The sequence below is a fragment of the Hevea brasiliensis genome, chromosome 11 (genome assembly GCF_030052815.1).
Source record: "Hevea brasiliensis isolate MT/VB/25A 57/8 chromosome 11, ASM3005281v1, whole genome shotgun sequence".
In the NCBI taxonomy this organism is placed as follows: Eukaryota; Viridiplantae; Streptophyta; class Magnoliopsida; order Malpighiales; family Euphorbiaceae; genus Hevea; species Hevea brasiliensis.
Genome location: NC_079503.1, coordinates 9,120,604 through 9,138,987, shown reverse-complemented (window position 1 = coordinate 9,138,987; position 18,384 = coordinate 9,120,604). Strand labels below are relative to the sequence as shown.

At 34.4% G+C, this 18,384-nt stretch overlaps 3 protein-coding genes and 1 non-coding gene across 10 annotated transcripts; 1 reads left to right on the top strand and 3 right to left on the bottom strand.

Moving 5' to 3' along the window:
* Positions 1-5,412, bottom strand: LOC110651837 (peroxisome biogenesis factor 10). 3 transcript variants are annotated; one of them, XR_009141347.1, is made up of 12 exons: positions 4,802-5,412; positions 4,679-4,710; positions 4,488-4,577; positions 4,094-4,188; positions 3,772-3,982; positions 3,371-3,440; positions 3,202-3,280; positions 2,905-3,035; positions 1,217-1,311; positions 908-992; positions 518-609; positions 376-397 (listed from the first exon to the last, which is right to left on the bottom strand). XR_009141347.1 is itself a non-coding variant. In XM_021807277.2 (11 exons), exons 1-11 carry the CDS (start codon positions 5,010-5,012, stop codon positions 295-297), a joined length of 1,209 nt encoding a protein of 402 aa, XP_021662969.2. In that variant the 5' UTR covers positions 5,013-5,412; the 3' UTR covers positions 1-294. The 3 variants fall into 3 exon arrangements, 2 of the variants coding, with proteins under 2 accessions (XP_021662969.2, XP_021662971.2); XM_021807277.2 differs by lacking the exon at positions 908-992 and having other exon boundaries at positions 1-397; XM_021807279.2 differs by lacking the exon at positions 908-992 and having other exon boundaries at positions 1-397; positions 4,654-4,710; positions 4,802-4,979.
* On the bottom strand, positions 5,267-5,338 carry TRNAD-GUC (transfer RNA aspartic acid (anticodon GUC)). Its single transcript has one exon. It is a non-coding gene; the product is annotated as a tRNA-Asp (tRNA).
* An 18-nt stretch (positions 5,413-5,430) lies between the features above and the next one.
* LOC110651838 (NAD(P)H-quinone oxidoreductase subunit U, chloroplastic) lies at positions 5,431-7,065 on the top strand. Its single transcript, XM_021807281.2, has 5 exons — positions 5,431-5,757; positions 5,852-5,913; positions 5,989-6,078; positions 6,171-6,311; positions 6,744-7,065. Exons 1-5 carry the CDS (start codon positions 5,496-5,498, stop codon positions 6,837-6,839), a joined length of 651 nt encoding a protein of 216 aa, XP_021662973.2. The 5' UTR covers positions 5,431-5,495; the 3' UTR covers positions 6,840-7,065.
* LOC110651836 (E3 ubiquitin ligase PARAQUAT TOLERANCE 3) lies at positions 6,094-16,681 on the bottom strand. 5 transcript variants are annotated; one of them, XR_009141346.1, is made up of 17 exons: positions 16,321-16,681; positions 15,886-15,970; positions 15,718-15,787; positions 13,834-13,958; positions 13,619-13,689; positions 13,453-13,534; positions 13,234-13,364; positions 12,863-13,030; positions 12,487-12,756; positions 12,286-12,333; positions 12,113-12,153; positions 11,920-12,010; positions 11,359-11,539; positions 11,110-11,244; positions 9,517-10,223; positions 9,129-9,250; positions 6,094-8,378 (listed from the first exon to the last, which is right to left on the bottom strand). XR_009141346.1 is itself a non-coding variant. In XM_058129820.1 (15 exons), exons 1-15 carry the CDS (start codon positions 16,487-16,489, stop codon positions 9,590-9,592), a joined length of 2,301 nt encoding a protein of 766 aa, XP_057985803.1. In that variant the 5' UTR covers positions 16,490-16,681; the 3' UTR covers positions 9,330-9,589. The 5 variants fall into 5 exon arrangements, 2 of the variants coding, with proteins under 2 accessions (XP_057985803.1, XP_057985804.1); XR_009141344.1 differs by having other exon boundaries at positions 6,094-9,353; XR_009141345.1 differs by having other exon boundaries at positions 6,094-9,250.
* Positions 16,682-18,384: the final 1,703 nt, after the last annotated feature.

Here is an 18,384-nt window from a genome sequence, read left to right as displayed (position 1 = left end):
TAATAAATAAATAAATTATATTCTCCAACTGATATATCATTTTCAACATGGAATTCAGCATTCTTCACAAGCCAAAAATATCATAGTTTTTACACATCCGAAAATGATCATCAACAACCTTGCTTTGTGTGGGTTTGATTCAACTTTGCTACGATCTCATAACAAAGTTCAATGCCTTTTATTATCATGTCACACCTCTGAAGCATTATCAGAAGATAGAGGGCTCCTTGGTTGCTGTATATTATCTATTCCCGTCCTGCAGTTGATCAAGGCCAAAATCGTCTTTATCAAATGCTAGAAGTCTGAATGATATAAACAAACTAAGCTTGAATGAGTTATTGGGGTCCGGCAGAGAGGGCACTCAGGCTTTTCATTGCACCATTCCATTATGCAATTCCTACAAAACAAGCATGTATTGAAAAACATGAGAATAATCACATTATTTCTTACAAACAAGAAGCTGAGGAAAAAAAAAATGAGAGAGAGAGAGAGAGAGAGAGAGAGAGAGAGAGAGAACCAGCAGAAAACATGACCGCAAGCTGTAGCAGTTGGGTACTGCCGATTACTCAAGCAGAGTGTGCATTTGCTCACCCCATTTGCTCCGTAAGACTGATCAGACAAAATAATAGCATAACAACATTAATAGGAGAGCCTTAAAACTAGTATCCAGATAAACATCACAGCATAAGAAATTTTCAGAACAAGTTAGGCATGCAAGGTGGCACTTCTATTAGCAGTATAATGACTGATCTTATCATGTGGCACAGGTAGGTATTTTGTAAAATATCAACATATTAAACAATGCCCAAACAAACAGATAATAAACTAATTGTCATTTAAACCATCAATGGTAAGCATGTGTGACGCCTTGTTCTAAGGACAAGACTTCTAGAATTTTGGCCTTTACCTAAGCTGAATCTGAATTGGGACTAAATTAATCCAATCTCCAATATGGTTAAGCTCTCTGATCAATTACATCCGTCCACATATTCCTGCAAAAGGTTAATGCATAAATATCCTTTTCCTAGTCTTTATTATGACATATCTTTGTACTTTCCTTCTACCCAAACTATTCTTTTTCACATTTCTTGGTCGCTAGTATCCACAACTTAAGAACCAAACACTTTTGTATTAGAATCTTGGGAATCAAGACAAGAACATAATAACTTATGAGGGGCAAAAAATATGTTTTTCAATGAGAAAAATGAAATTTTACCTCTGAAGTTGATGTGGAATCTGACAACCAACCTCCCCTGCCCGTCTCCATAGGTATCAAATTACCTTCTTCATTTAGGACAGGCAAACGTCGCCCTATAAACCCACAAATAGTGTCCTATTTTAGTATAGATTGATAAAAAAAAATCATATACTGAGATTTGAGAAAATAAGATGCAACAAAATACTTGCATTTGGACCCACTTTTTGGATAACATAATAGTGAATGTATCTTTGACAAAAGCTCTTTATTTCACCTAATATTAACACTTAAAAAAAAAAGGTACAAAAACAATAAGTTGAAATCCAACGTTATTCCTCCAGCATCTCCTATAGTCCATGTCCATAGGGCTGAGCAGAATTCGGTTCAAACCGGAAAACCGAACCGAACCGAACCGAGTCAATTCGTTTCAATTGGTTCAGTTTTAAAACTAAATCGATTCAGTTCGATTTTACATTATAAAAAATTCGGTTATTTCGGTTCGGTTCGGTTTTGAAGAGAAAAAAATCGGTTAAACCGAACAGAACCGAATAGTAATTTATATAGTCAACTCAACTCAACTAAGCCTTTATCCCAAAAATTTGGGGTCGGCTATATGGATTCGCTTTTTCCACTCTGAACGATTTTGGGTTAAATCCTCAAAAATGTTTAATGCTTCTAAGTCATGTTGTACTACTCTCCTCCAAGTTAATTTAGGTCTACCCCTTTTTTTCTTTCTATCCTCTAACCTAATGTGCTCTACTTGTCTAACTGGAGCCTCCGTATGTCTACGCTTCACATGACCAAACCACCTCAATCTCCCTTCTCTCAACTTATCTTCAATTGGCACCACTCCTACCTTTTCTCTAATACTCTCATTACGGACTTTATCTAGTCTAGTATGGCCACTCATCCACCTTAACATTCTCATCTCTGCAACTCTTATCTTAGATGCATACGACTCTTTCAGTGCCCAACACTCACTGAAAGAGTAATTTATATAGTCAAATCAAACTAAATCGAACCGAATCGATTTTTGAATTGATTTATTTTATGAAAAATTTATGAATTATATTTAATTATATATATATATATATATATATATATATTAATTGTTTAATTTCATTGATTAATGGTTATTAGGTTCAAACCAAAGTTAAAATTAGACCAAATAACTTGAAAATCAAGTCTAAATTAAAAAATCAAACCGATCAGTTTAAACCGAACCGAACCGAAATAGAACGGTTCGGTTCAATTCGGTTTTTCACCCATTTCGGTTCGGTTCGGTTTCTAAAATTTACGGTTCGATTTTTATAATTTAATTCGGTTTGATTCGGTTCGGTTTGAACCGAATGCTCACCCCTACATGTCCATGGTTGTACTCTGCCGTTATCAAGCCTGTCTATCTAAGCCGTATACCATGATAATTGGCAGGTAGAATTAACTGACATATTTTCTTTACAGGTGAGCAATTTCAGCTACCAACTTAATAGGAGAACATTTCTGCAGGTGAGGAACCATATCCAAGGACTTCACCTAATTCTTCCTCTTTTGACCTTGGTTCATGGGACTATATGCCAAAGGGTTATCATACAAATGGAGCGCAGAACACTCAACATGAATTAGGCAGCCAGTGCCATCATAAACCACAATATCTAATCTGTGACAAGAATTAATAATTAAAATTTGGAAATGTTAAAATTAGTAACCTGAACTTTGATGGGGATCAATGGAGGTCTGATGAACTGAACTTGCAATAGAAGATATATTGCTGCGGCGCAGACCTTCAGCAGCAATAATACATAGCTGAATTAGAAGGAACACACCCAGTATTTGGTATCTGCACCAAAACCCAATTTAAAGTGTTAAAATATTTAGCATTTAATGTTAGAAAGGAAACCACAGAAAAAAGTGGCATCTGGCTGCATGTGACAGCAGCAAAAACACAATCACTCCCAAAATCAACAAGTTTATTTTATATGTATAACCACTTATAAGAACTTCACCTTGGTCTTTGATTTGATGGCTTTCCAATGAAAACATAACGAATGCCAGCTGCACGTTTCGATATATGATAATACAAACCTGCAGAAAGAAGAATGATTGTGAATTTTTCATTTAGGCATTTATTAGAACTTTTATTGCATCATACAACCAGCTGAGCCATGGAATCACCTTCAAAGTAGAAAAACATGAGGTTAGTGCGAAGAATCAATTGCAAAAGTTCACAAGCCACAGGAAGTGCCTGAATGCAACAAAGATAATAAATTTTGCTTTAAATTACAAGTTATACAAGGAGTTCACACTTCACAGAACCAACTGGAATCAATGTCAAGCAATTGTAATGGAAAGCAACAAGGGTAAAAACAAGGACAAAACTCCAGGAAAGGATTCATTGAAGTTAAGTTTAAGAAAACAACTTACTATTTTCCTTTCTGAGAATTTCTTTGTCATGGAAAGGAAAAGGAATTCATTGCAAAATAATGATATATACTTTTTTTTCCGATGTCAAAAAACAAAAAGATCATATCTAAGGATTGCCTGACTAAAGAATCTTCAGTATAAGTATACATTACCACAGGCCATCGTCGAACTGCATGCAACCATAGTCCACTGAACTTCTGCCTCAACCTAGATAGTAAAGAAACTGATGCCCCTGTGGTGGAGGAAGATGGGAGATCAATCATTACAGAAGTCTGGATCTGACTGCTTCCTGGAGCATAGTTGCTGTAAGGTTCCTCAGACATTGAATCGGCAAGAGTGATGCCATGAGAAGCAACTCTTGAGCTGCGGAAAGAATTAGAACTTCAGGGAAGCTTCATAGCTATAAGTAAACCAATGCACAGAAGTGTTAAAACTGAATATAAGAGCAGATTAGCCAAGAAAGCAGTAGTGAACCTAATTCTTTCTGCAATATAAGGAACTGCCGTCTGGTATAAAATGAAAAGAGCTCGCCTTGCAGGTGTTGGAGGAAGTCCATGTGACCCTGCAACCTGGCAAAACCACCATCCATATCAGCAAACATGTGAAATGGTAAAATGTTGAGGAAAATACAACAAAGCAGTGAGAATTCATTCATCCCCCTTGAATTGTGTCATAAACTGCAAACTTCAATCTTGTTTGATATAAATGAATTCAGAAAAATATTATGGAAATGGAGTCCATTTAAAAATCCAATTTTAATATTTTTACTATGCACAAAAATTCATTAGAATTCTACACTTCTAATTTTTATGGGAAAATCTACATTTGATTTGTAGACAATAGTAAGGTAAATCTAAAGCACAAAAACCTGAGTAATGTCACAGTACTCCTCCCCAAGAGTTTGCTGCCCAGAACCTGTTGTTAATACGTAATAAAGCATCTGCCCGAGAAGCTTTGTCTGCGAAAACGAATAAAAATAGTACCCTAAATCTGAATTCATCATCATACAATGAAAAAAAAGAGGTCTTTCCAACCGTAAATTGTGAAAATCTGTTCAACCTCACTCTGATAAGCCACAGCGACTCTTGTACCTAAACAGAATAGGAAAGCCAGATATTAATTTTCACAAGAACAGAAAATAATAAGTTGAACTGGAGGAGGTAAAAGGTGAAGAAGAGGAACCGAATAGGTGGCGAAAAGCGTCGCGGCAGGCATCGTAAACAAAGGAGGCGTACTGGTCGTCCTTCTCGGCAGCTCTCATTATCTCCGGCTGAGCTGCCAGAGGGAACCTTCGCGGTTCATTACCACTGGAGAAGGCGATGGTCGGACCCGATTCTCCACTCGGCCCAGGGTCACTGGCCGAATTCAATTGCGCGTTCCTTGACATTCCCATATCGTTCAGCTTACCCTTCTCTTTTTTATCAGATTCAGCTTACCCTTCCTGGCTTAGGCCACTTGAATAAAACTCCAAAATGGAATAAATTCCGATGAGAGTCCACAGTCACAAAGAAGAAAGACGACGGTGCTCCAAGCCTCATCCATTTCGAAGCATTTAAGCGACGGCTTGTTAGATAGAAACAAAGATCCTTCTGCGACGCCGTTTACAGGCAAACAGATTCATAAGAAATGAAAATAAAAAGGAAAAATCGCCGTTGCCGGGGATCGAACCCGGGTCACCCGCGTGACAGGCGGGAATACTCACCACTATACTACAACGACTTTGATGGTTGCCTTTCCTTATATTTAAAACCTTACGTAATTTGTTTTGCTTCTTTTGGGCACGGGATAAAATTCGAGTGGCGAAACGCCTTTGCCTTATCTTTGTCAGTGTAATAAGAGACCCAAATATGCACTGATGTAAAGAGATCGCCAAACTATGGCTGTCTCATCCACTGCAGCGACTGTGTACATTTCCAGGCAAAATTTTCCCATTCCTACTACCAGGAAAGGCGCTTTCTTCTCAAATTCCATCACTTTTGCAGCAAGACCACGTAGATTTCTTATTAGAAGCTCCAGTGATGGGTCAACAGAGGCAGCAGCTACAGAAGTAGAAGAGTTAGAGACATCCATTGAAGCACCAGAAGGACCTCCGTCTTTGATTTCTGCTCTTAATGTGGAGAGGGCTCTTCGCGGCATACGTAATTGCTATCAACCATTATAATTCATAGCCTAATTTTAGCAAATTAAGAAAATTTTTGCATTTATTTTGATGGAGTTTGGTTTGGAATGCAGCGATTACAGATATAGATTATTACGGAAGACTTGGGATTGAAAGAGGATGTTCATTTGAAGAGGTGTGAAAACATTGAGATCATATTTGTTTACAGGGGTTGCTGCGTTTCTCTGATTGCTTGGTGCTTATCGAACAGGTTACAATTGCATATAAAAACAAGGTTGAAGAATTGCTGAATCAGGGACTAGATGAGGAAGATGTCAGACAGAAAATGGAACACTTAAAAGTTACTACCTCATGATTTTCTTTTCTTTTCTTTTCTTTTCTTCTTTGGTAAAAGAGATTGCCCGTTTCTTTTTTCATTCTTTGCTGTTATAGGAATCGTATTCAATATTATCATCGGAAGAAGAGAGGAGAATGTATGATTGGAGCTTGGCCAGAAGTGAAAAACCAGAGAGATATACATGGCCTTTTGAAACAGACACGTTAACGCCACCAACACAGCCGCCGCCTCCACAGGTTTGCTCCTCCTTTGTTTTAATATCTTCTAAATGTCTCGTGATAAAAAATTGAGAAAAAAGTTCAATTGTACATCTAACCTTTTAATTTAAGTGTAATTAAATTTATTTTAAAAATTTTAATATAATTAATTCATAATTTTTTTTGAAGTTCAAATAGATTCAATTTTTAATAAAAATATGTTAATATTTATTATTAAAAATTTAAAATTATTATTTTAATTTTTGATAAAAATCACTATTTAAAATTAAATAGAAAATTACGAGTTAATTGAGAGAAAAACTTAAATTATTATTAAAACACGAACTCTCTTCATCTCAACATTGTTTATTTAATCAGAAATTGACCTTCATAATTCGAGTCACTTTTTAAACCGTGTTTGTGATGGAGTTGGACTAGTGATATGATGATCCAAATGGACTCTTATGGCAGGAACCAGAAGATGTGGAACCCACGAGGCTGGTGGGGTATTTCTTGCTGGGATGGCTACTCCTGTCCTTCGTATTATCTATTGTCCTCAACCGATAGAGTAATTTATCTTTTTCTTTATACTAATATTGCATTTAACCTGCAACTTTTAGGGATTGCCACTGTTCACCCACAATATTTCAATTTTATATTTTTTCCAAAAGAAATATGTTTATTCTTTTTCCTTCATTTTCACTATTTAAAACTTTGATTACATATGCCGTTGCCTTGCATGGCGACGATATTTTCAAAATTAATGTCATTTTAACTTCTTGAATGAGACCAATTTTAGGAGCCATTCCATCTCCAAGGAACTCACTCATAAGACACCAAGCGGCCCGCAAGCACTATCACGCTTCAAGCCCAAGGGAAGTGTAGCAAACCCTACAGCACCAAAGTCGAAGGCATATTTGGGCCCTTTGTTTGAGAGATCCAAACGATAACATCGTGTGAATATCACAAATTATATTAAATTGATCAAAATTATATCAAATCATTTTTTTTGTTTTAGTTTTTCACTAAAAATAACTGAATAGTCATTTTATACATAAATTTTTCTATAGTTGTTACATATATTATATTTTTAGTGTAATTATATATATTTACATATAATTAAAATGAAAGCATACATATATTTTTATATATATTATAATTATAATAATTAAAAAATATATTATACTGTGTCTTATGTACTAACAATTTTAAAACCTAAATGATAATTTAAATACGATTTTCTATGACAATAATGACAAAATTATTTCAAAAGTTGAAATCTAATCAGACCAAACTAAATCAAAATATTAAAAATCAAACAAAACCAAAAACTAAAGTACCAAACATCAATTAAAACCAAAATTATACCACACATATGATTCGATTTCAATACCAACCCAGCCACAATTGGACATCTCTGTTCCCCTCCCACGGTAAGAGTCCGTTTGATATTAATGATGAAGCAACAGTAAATATATATATATTTTAGAATATATCAACTATAAATTATTAAAAATTAGTTTAATATTAAATTTAACAAATTTTAATTATAAAAATATTAAAATAATAAAATAATTTTTTTCAAACTTCTTTTAATAATTCATATAATGATTTTTTTTTCAAAAAAAAAAAAAGGACGTGCATAAAAGCACCCCAACTCTTCTCAATTATGGATACACCTATATTCTACCTCATTCCAATTTATTGACGGCCTCTCTATGCCCTCGAAACTTTCACCCTGGAAACATGAGTTCGAAAATCATCTCACCAGCAAAGCTGCTACAAAATATAACAATCACTCAATTACGCAGATCCTGTACATCACCCCATTTTTGACTTCAAATCCATGTACCATTTGGATTGAGGGAATTTAAACAACAGTCGATTTCACAGTCAAAATCCATAAAATCGTTGAAAATAGCTCATTCACCTCAGGTAGATAAATGTGGATTCCAACTAATTCTTTTATTACAAAAATGCTCCTCTGTACCAAAGGAAATTGCATAAATCCATGAAATTAAACATTCATAGTTTTTAATTCCATTTATTTTGTCAAACTATATAAATTTTAAATTTCCTCAATCCAAACATGGCCGTAGTCACCATCTGTTCATATAAAATTAATTAGACAACCATGGTTGAGATTAAATCCGTCATTTCAAAGTAATAAGGAATGTTAATCAGTTTTTTTTTTTTTTTAAAATAAAATTACTAGAGCAACATTTAAAATAAGTTTAACAAAATAATAATGTCTGCCAATAAAATTGATAAAATTTGGCTGGGTATTTAAAGCATCTATTAGAAAAGCAGCAACTTTACATAATTTATAGCATTTCTCATGTTTCAGTTTTTTTTAATTATTTTTTTTCTTTTGGGTATGCGTGCGTGTGTTGTTTGTTGGGGGGTGGGGGGGTTGTGGTTTGACACATCAAAGAAAACAAGGAACAGTAGAACACATATCAGCAGAAAAGCTTCATAAGAGAAAACTCTTTACGGAGCATTTTGTAAATTTCCTGTTTGGTTTGGGAGGCAGGGGGTTGGTCCGTAAGCAATTATGCAAGGATGCTAACCTAAAGAAAGGAAAATAGGCAACCGATTGACCTTTAATCATCAAAGTTCAAAATAAGCAAATGTGACCAAGGCCGCCATTCACCTTAAGAGGGTGAATGCTACTACTACTTAAGAACCCCAGACAACAAGAGGCCTGATACGTAATTACGAACCAAGAAGAAGAGGGAAGGGACATTTCAAGTAGTAGGAAAATAAATAATTGTCATGAAGAACTTCTCTTTCATCATTTCATCCCTTCTTATTTTTATTTTTTATATATTAGGTTGTGTGGGAATAGAAACGTACCTTCACCAGCTTCAATAACCTCCACAAAACGTTTGAGCACACCTTAAAGCAAGCAAACCCTAAATTAAATTAACAAAAGCTCCTCTGGGTAAACTTTTGTTTGCAAGCCTCCAAAGATCAAGCTAAAAAAATGAAGAGGGTTAGTAAGCAGCAGATATTAAATAAAAGATATCCATGAAGCTACTTCCAAAAGCGGACCACTCAAGTCAACTAGTATCTGTAATTCTGTATCAACAAAACCAACAGAAGAATCCAGATTAGATCAAAATGTGCCTATGTGAATCCAAATAAGTATTCTGACCCCATTATTCTTTGGCAAATAAAGAGATGATAAAGCATGCTAGTAATGAACTGATACAAATTACCTAAAAGGGAAAGTAAAGGGTACCAGAAGGATCGCCTAAGCTGAGATATGCAACTTCTTATACACATTTGCCTCAAATTGAGTCCTCTTGATAATTTCAGTGATGTCTTTTTCGTTTATAGTAATGATCGTCTTCGTCACCATCCTCATCTGACCCACTGACCATCTGCCACCTTTCACGACTCAGCTCATTATTCATAGACCTTGAATTATGCCTAGAATGTCTTGATCCATGACTGGAATCTCTCTCTTTCCATTGTGCTTTATGATCACTGGATAAGCTTTGCTGCAAACCAGATTCTGATTGGCTATGATGTTTCTGCTTGTCTCTTTTGCCTTCAGAACCAACTCTCTTTCTTTTAACATCTTTTGTTTTACTACTTTGATGTTGACGTTGACCGTGACTACGACTATGACTAGAATCAGCACTAATGTGCACCATTCCACCATCATGCTTCTTGGAGTTCCTATGGCGGCACTTACGCCGCTCTTCACCGTGCCTGTTGGAGCTACTTGGCATATCTTCTACTTCTGAACTTGACCTTTCCAGTTCATCATCAAAATTAGCATAATGCCGATGTTTCCAATTTGGCCTTTCAGTAAAGCTGTCCTTAGAGACACTCGCACCGTCTTCCCTGTCTTGATAAGATCTGAGATCATGTGATCTTTCTGGTTCTTTACGTCTCTTGTTAAACCTATCATCTTCTTCATCATCATCAAAAGATTGTCCCCTGGTGAGCAAAAAGGTATTCATTAGACAGCAGGAGCTTAGGACCATAGTTAGTAAAGGCTCTAGGCGCACTAAGAAACCAAGGGGTCCTGGAGCCTAGGTGCAAGGCATAAAGCGTAGGCGCACGCCTAAGCAAGGTAAGGAGCAAAAGTAAAGAAAAAATAAAAATAAAAATCCATAAAAGTCAAATAAATGTTAATATTCTATCAAACTTCAAATAACATGAAATTAAAAAATAACAATAACTAATACGCAATCAAGTGATAATAATTTTGCAATCCAAATAAAATAAAAATAAACTACTAAAAGTTTTGATGAAATTTTGATTACTAGTTATCACCAGTGAAACTAATTTCAAAAATTTTCTAGTGCGTCAATATAGGATTCTGATAGATTGATAAATATCAAGTTCAAGTGGTAGTGTTTTTTGCCAATGAAAATGCTTGTCAAAGGTGGAAACAAAAAAGATGTGTTTTCAAAGCCTTGTGCTTGGAACAAAGGCGCACGTCTAGGCGCATAAAGCGCTAGGGTTGGAGTCTAGTGAACCTTAAGCCAGAGGCGTACCTAAGGCGCGCCTTTAATAACTATGCTTAGGACATCAAATTTCAACACAAATATCAAACATAAACAAGAGATTTATTCACCTAAGCCTCATATAGCTAATGTAAAATATATATATAATGAAATCTGAAAGATTTGCATACAACGCTATACCGTCATTCAGCTAACTATCTGAGCTTTTGAACACCCCCCAAAAAAATGAAGCAGAAGGGAAATGAACGCTATTCAGGGGGATCAGGCTCACAGCAATAATAGATCATAGGAACCATATGTAAATAACTGCCATCAATTCATTTACTTGTTGCTTGATTTTCCTGATCTATTACCTTCCCAAATTATTATGTGAAACCTTCCGTCTCTTCTCATCACCTTGAAGCTCCCAACAATCTGAACGGTCTACATGCCACTCTGCATTGGGCCCTACTGGGCATGCCAAACGCCCCACTCTTTTAGTAAAACCACTGCAAGATACTTTACTGTCAATCACTTCACACATAATATAAAGGGTAGACAGTGGTGTTGATTATAGCAATCAGAAGCAACAGATTTAAATCAAGAATCAAAATTGAACATACCCATAGGGAGCCATGCCACCAAACATAGATGGCATATAAGAAGGAACAGGAAAAGTTGTGGGTGGAACAATGGTTGCAAAGGGATTGCCATATGGGCTTAAAAGGGGCCTGATTTGAGGAAAGGGACCATTCCAGTAAGGTGATAAATAACCTGTCATAGCTCCTGGAAACATGGCATTTCCTGAAAACCACAAAGAATGGACACAATGAACAGCCTTCCACATTATAAAATCAAATCTGTGAAATGTCATGAGTTTAAACTTCATCCATAGCAAATATTGACTTTGGGAGGGAAATTACAGGCGGTCCAGCATCGACAACTAGTTTGAAAACTTTTTGTCAAAGCACCTTATTTTTCTTACTTTACAAAAAAATCACATTTCCTTCGAATTGCTCTATAAAATCCTGCTTCCAATACCATTTTAGAAGCACTAGTGTACATTGTATAATGCTTTTCAAATATAATGCTTTTCGAATATCTACTTCTAAATTCATTATACAGATGCATGAGCAAATGAAAGGGTTAGTTATGTGAACAGGTTTTGATTGGAGTTAATTTACCTGTCTGAAGCATAGGATGTGGACTTGAAGCAGCTGGGCAGTCTCTTATAAAATGATCTGGAGATCCACACATGTAACATGTTCGGTCCCCCTGAAGTCAACAAGATAAAAAATGAGATTTTTTGAATGATCATACCAATTATCACACACAGCAATCAGCATATGAATACAATAATACAGCCAAGTTTAATACCTTTCTGTGCCTTCCTGTCTCCATAAAGCTTCTGTCTACACCTAACAATTCCAATCAGATAAATAAAAAGGACATAAGAAACATAAATGATTTTCCTTAGGCGGAAAAAAGGGCTAATTGCCTACAAAAAGTTTAAATGTGATACTACAAAATAATTTAGATGTAAATTCTACCTGCAGTGTTGACACATGATCCTCTCTTCTTCTTGATGGTAGACTCAGCTAGAGTGACATATGAGAAGCACAAAAAGATAAGAGGTGATGAGACAAAACAATAGAGACAGATAAAGAAAGTCCAGTCATCAGTAATTAAGATAAACTGTACAAAACCCACTCAAAGAATTCAACTCAGGAGAAAATTTCATATGATGATACCTTCCTCGTGCAGGGGCTGGTTCTCCCCTTGAAACTCAGAAACCAAGTCCTCAGCTCCTCTTTCCAAATCCACCGGATGTCTAGAGCCATGCTTTTCTGCATCTAATTGTTTTAGCTTATGACAAAGCGATGATTTGCCACTAACTGATTTTCCCATAATTTGATTGGAACCCCTCCTTGTAGCACAGGGAGAATGAGGCAACACTGCTTCTCTTTGGTGAACACTCACAGCACATGACAGTTCTTTCACTTGAATTCCAGATTCTCCATCTGTTTATAGTTAACCAAAAAATTATGAACCATTTTTACCACAGTTTTTAACAAAACTATGGAGTTGGGAAATTGAGCAAATTCAAGCAAGACTGAAATTTCCTACCTGGAGCATACCCAAAGGCATTGTCTGAACTTTTGATCAAAATTTGAGATTCAAGGAAACGTTCAATTGCCTGTCTAAGAGAAACATTTGGTAGCAAATCTTTCACTGTATATTTGGTAGATAAGCACTTGGGACAGCTTCTCTTCTCAACAAGCACTAGCTGAATGCCTGCATCCAATTAGACAGTTAATGCCTTGTAACTTTGTAAGAAACAAACAAGCAGCAATCTTAGCCTAAGCATCTACCAAAACTCGAGTAGAGAAACAGGGTACTAAATTGCAGAAAGTGTAACTACATAATCTCCACCAATCTCAAAAAATGAATGCTGAAAAAGCAGGAACCATGAACAGTAGCTTACTATCAGAACTTACATTTCTCACAAAAACTATGCTGACAGCAAGGAATCATCACAGCCTCCTTGAAAAAAGTGCCACAAAGATAGCATTTCAGCTCGGCTGGCAAATCAACATTTTGCATGGATTGAGGATTGGCAGTAACCACCCTTCAAATTTCCATAAAGAATTAACAAATCAGAATTTCATATTGAGCAGTGATATCATGAAGACAGTAAACAACTAGCCAATTCTTACTTCTTTGGTTTTGTTAATGCATCAACACTAGGCTTTGATTTTATCTGAGATGCATCCTCGCTGTCACCAATATTGGAAGGTCCTAAAAAAGAAACCACATCACAGTGAGCATAAAGCTGGAATCAATTTAGCACATGTACAAACATAAGAGGGAAGCATAATATACTTGTTGGAATAGATTCAATCAGTTCACTTGCATCAAGTTTCTGACATCCAACCCTAGGAATCTCAAAAAACCTGTATCAATGAAAATAATTCAATTTCAATAAAGTAAAACCACAAAAATATAGTAAAGGTAATAGACCAACAATCCAAGAAAAGATCAAACATATCTCCATATATGCATGAAGAGAATAAAATAGAAGGGGGAAAGTGTAATACCTTGGTGTCTCATCATTGGTACAGAGAAATTGCTTATCCACATCAAAATCAGAACCAGATATGGTTGCCTCAGGAATTGGACACAATTCAGCCCCGAAATCATCAAAGTTATCCACTTCCACATTCTATAACAAAGAATTTATAACTATTAAATTATTAAGATTTGCCAACACCAACAATTATCCAAACAACAAAAAGGATTTGCTAGAAAACACATGTAATTTTAATATTATACCATAAGATGCATACTTCCAACATCTTATTGTTTCATGGACTTCCCAGAAATGGAGATGTACAACAAATAAGAACTCAGGCTTACAGATAACAGAACCAAAAAGCTCAGTCAAAGGGAAAAGTTATTATGTGAGTAGGCAATCACTTATAAATGTGCTTGGTGCTGATATATAGATTTTAGTTACAGACTTAAGACCCTCTTCCACATTGGTATTTATGTAAATATTACAACAAAGAATACTCTATAAAATAAGCAAAAATAAAAAAACCGAAGCAGCCACCTCAACAGACTACTAAAATTGGAAAATGCATTTGCTGTTGAAAACCACACAGTAAAAATAAATAAGAGATCCCTATTAAACATCAGCCATAAACCTGTAATTCACGGAAACGGCGAGGGGAGGCGTTTCCCATGTCCAAAACTTTTCCAACACTAAAACGGCGAGACACAGCTGGGAAATGTTTCGTGGCCGTTTCCGCAATTTTCAGAAGTCGGACACGCATTTCCTATGCTGGAAGCGCATTTCTTTAAAAAAAATAGTTTGGTTAAAAACGCAACAGAGTCGCACCTGGCTTGGGAATCGCGCTGCACCAAAAGAAGAAGAAGAGGAGGAGGACTGTCTTGGGCACGACAGCAGCTACATAAGGCGCAAGTGTGTATACTGTAAGTCTATAACCCTTTAGCTTTTCTTTCCCATGCTCTGCCTCTTATTGGTTTTGGTATATTGAGTTTTGACGGTTAAATTCTTAATCAATGGTTGGCTTTTGTGGGTTTTATTTGGCCTGAGCCAAATTTGGATGTGATTTTATTGTGATTTAGCATGCATGTCACCATTGGCTATGATTTAGAAAAACAATATGTAATCTTTTATTTATTTATTTTTGGAAAAAAATATGTAATTTTCAATTCTATTGTTTTTATCTATAGTTCTATATAGATAGTTCAATTCTATTTTTGTAATAATTTCTATAGTAATATATTCAACTCTATTGTCTTGTGCTTTAATGAGTGTGTCATAAATTTCATTATCTCTTCTTCTTTTTTTTTTTTTTTTTGTTTTTTTACATTTGAATGTGTTGTATTTGATATTTTTTTATGAGTATGAAACTTGTAAACACGTTTTTTTTTTTTCTTTTTGATATGGCTGGATTTGAATGTTAATTAGCACTTTATTTATTGTCTGATATCTTTCATGATATATATACCCTTATATTTTTTTATATTTACGCGTTTTCTCACGTTTCCATTTCCTATATTTTTGAAAACGCCGTTTCCCGCGTCTATTCCCTCATTTTCCCTGCTAAAACTATAAAAGAGAAAGCATTCACATTAAGCAAACCCTACAAGTGTAAGATGCCCTTCTTGTCACTTAAGCAACTCCTTACCTACACTCTCTCATAGGTCCATAATCACAAACTTTCATCTTTACACCCTCTTTGTGCCCTTTACCTAATTTCTTGTTCACTAATTAGAAAGAGCAAAAGATATTTGACTTTTCAATTGTCATGTGGATTTCTTTTATGCATCTATATTTTTTCATTACGGGCATACACATCACAACCAAGTAAGGAAGAGACTGGCCAACTCAGTGGAAAACAACCGAGAACTTTTACCAATTAATAAAATGAAAGATAACATCATCTACATACCGCTTGAGCAGAGGTCCTAAACACATTTGTGTCTTTAATCCCGACATTCTCAAAAGATTCAACATGCCCCCTGCAAAATAGAAACAACACAAAAGAGAAGGTATAATATAAATCTTCACATAAGCTAGTAGTTTGCTGGTAACGAATGAAAAACATTAATAAACTTACTTATCTGCACGCATTGATCCAGCAGGAACCCTCTTGATAATCACACTTGAACCACTTGGAAGTTGAATATTTTCATCATAATATTCTGCATAGAATCCAAATTAACAACCAAGGCCAAATCCCTATAAACTACACATCCAAATTATTAACACATTCTTTTACAAATAAACAAGGCATCCAACAATTGCATAAATGAAATAATTGAAACCAATACCAAATCCCTATAAATCAAATTCAATTCCAAGTTCATGAATTTCCAGGCAAAGACACTCTAAATACCAAATCAACGCCAACAAACTCAATTTTAAGCGTCCAATTCCACAAAATAACTAGCATAAACAAGATAACCAATATAGTTCCTAATTGTACTACCCTACATAGCGACGAAAAAAAAAACAATTCAAATAATACGTATCACACACGTAAGTTGCAGACCTTGACCAGTTTCGGCATCGGAAAAAACAAGATCAAAATCTTGGCAAATATTTAGATTCTTGCTACGGACGATTTTAGCTTTGAGATCGCGAACTGAAATTGAAGGTTGGCCCTCGATAACGACCGAGTCGTAGTTCACTGAGCTCCTGAATCTGAATCGGATGGCCATAGTCGAGTTGAAGCGGCAAGTGAAAACATAAAACTCGGTTCGCTAAACGGAAAGAGAAATTTATCAGGGAATTGAGAGGTTCTTTTTTTGGGGGATTTCTTTCCGGAATGCGATATATACAAAAAGAGAAATTAAAACAAAGATTGTACGGAATGATACGAAGCCTATCCCTAACAAAAGGCGCGAGGTAACCAAGCCTAAGCGGTTAGTAGGTAGTTTTATAGTCCTGCTATTTTATATAAGATTAATATGTGAAATAGTAAATTAATTAATAATTTTTATTTAAAAGAGAAATTATCTTAAATACATAAAAAAAATTAAATATTATAAAATCTATTTATATATATTATGATTTCATTTATATTATCCTATATAGAATTATCGTTATATTATATAATTAGAGAATTACATGTGTATTAATTATTAATAATTTTAATTTATATATTTTTTTAAATTTAAAAATATAAAAGTAATATAATATTTTAAATTTTTTATTAATTATTTTAAATTTTATATTTATTACTTTTTTTTCTCTCAAATTTTTTTTAATAAAAATTTTATCATATAAATAATTAAAATCTATCAATATATAATATAAATAAAATATATGCACTTAATATATATTAATATATTATAAATTATTTTATAATAAAAATTACTTATTATAATATTAATAGAATAATTATTAAATAATTTATAAATTATATACAATAGAGAATATTATGTGATAATACAGAATAGAAAAGAAAATGTCACCTAAATTTTTGTTGGGAATACCTTGTATCATATATATATATATATATATATATATATATATATCTCCAGTCACATTACAAATAAAAAAATCACCCAATTCAACTACAAAACTCACCCAATTTCTCAATTTATTAATAATATGAAAAACACAAAATCACCAAACAAAACACATTGCACAAAATCACATTTATATAATCAAACTCTACAAAGGTACAAATTTATAGTGTACAAATTCACAATCACATGCAAATATACAATCTAAAATCGCAGGATAATTACCCAACAAATCTACAAATCTTTAAATAAACGTGGTGCAAATCTAGTGAATCGACGACACCATGAGGCAACCACAGAAAAATCAAAGATGAGAAGGGGGAATGAGAGGAAGGCGCCGCATGGTAAGACGAGGTGATGCGATGAGAGGTGAGGACAAGTTTTTGGTCGTGAGTGAGCCTGGGTGGACGATGACAGTCGGGAAAGAAAGAAAGGGAATAAGGGATGGCTGGGTGGTCGACAGTGCTGCTACATGAGGCTTTGAGGCAAAGAGTAAAAGAATTGGAAGGGCAAGGAAAAATGAGGAAGGTTTTATACCTAGGACATAAAACAACAGAATCTGAATTGATCGGTTCAATTTTTTAATTTTTTTCATTGAAAAAATTTAATTGAACTAAAAACTAAAAAAACCTAAAATTGAATCGAACAAAAAGATTAAATAATTAAATTGAAATAATTTAAATTGATTTTATTTTTTTATTTAAACTAAAAACTGCACAACCCTACTGTATGTTGTAATTGATAACATTAAATACTAAAAAAATGCGCATATGACATGAGCAGCTAATATAGATTCGTGAGATTAAAGAATAGTATCACTTGTAATCATTGAACTCAAACTTAAGGTATTATAATAATATCGTCCTTAAATTTTATTTTTAATATAAAAATATAAAAACTTTAATTTAATGAAAAAGCCCTCTTATATATTATAGTTAATTTTTTTGGTCATTCAACTAACTTGTTAAAATTTTTAAACTAAAAAAATCTAAATTACTTAAATGCCCTTGGAAAAATGAACTTTTTTCCTTTTGCCCTCCTCTCATTCCTTGTCATTTTCTCATAATTTTCTTTCCATTTTCGAA

Excerpts from the sequence above, each read along its gene's own strand:
- LOC110651837 (XM_021807277.2), bottom strand. The coding sequence starts at position 5,012 with ATGGGAATGTCAAGGAACGCGCAATTGAATTCGGCCAGTGACCCTGGG. Across the intron at positions 3,983-4,093 it reads TATATTGCAGAAAGAATTAG|CTCAAGAGTTGCTTCTCATG; the intron begins GTTCACTACTGC and ends TTCTTTCCGCAG. Across the intron at positions 3,441-3,771 it reads CAGTTCGACGATGGCCTGTG|GCACTTCCTGTGGCTTGTGA; the intron begins GTAATGTATACT and ends TGTTGCATTCAG.
- LOC110651838 (XM_021807281.2), top strand. The coding sequence starts at position 5,496 with ATGGCTGTCTCATCCACTGCAGCGACTGTGTACATTTCCAGGCAAAAT. Across the intron at positions 5,758-5,851 it reads GAGGGCTCTTCGCGGCATAC|CGATTACAGATATAGATTAT; the intron begins GTAATTGCTATC and ends TTTGGAATGCAG. Across the intron at positions 6,079-6,170 it reads AGAAAATGGAACACTTAAAA|GAATCGTATTCAATATTATC; the intron begins GTTACTACCTCA and ends TTGCTGTTATAG.
- LOC110651836 (XM_058129820.1), bottom strand. The coding sequence starts at position 16,489 with ATGGCCATCCGATTCAGATTCAGGAGCTCAGTGAACTACGACTCGGTC. Across the intron at positions 13,690-13,833 it reads ACCAATGATGAGACACCAAG|GTTTTTTGAGATTCCTAGGG; the intron begins GTATTACACTTT and ends TCATTGATACAG. Across the intron at positions 13,365-13,452 it reads GCATTAACAAAACCAAAGAA|GGTGGTTACTGCCAATCCTC; the intron begins GTAAGAATTGGC and ends GGAAATTTGAAG.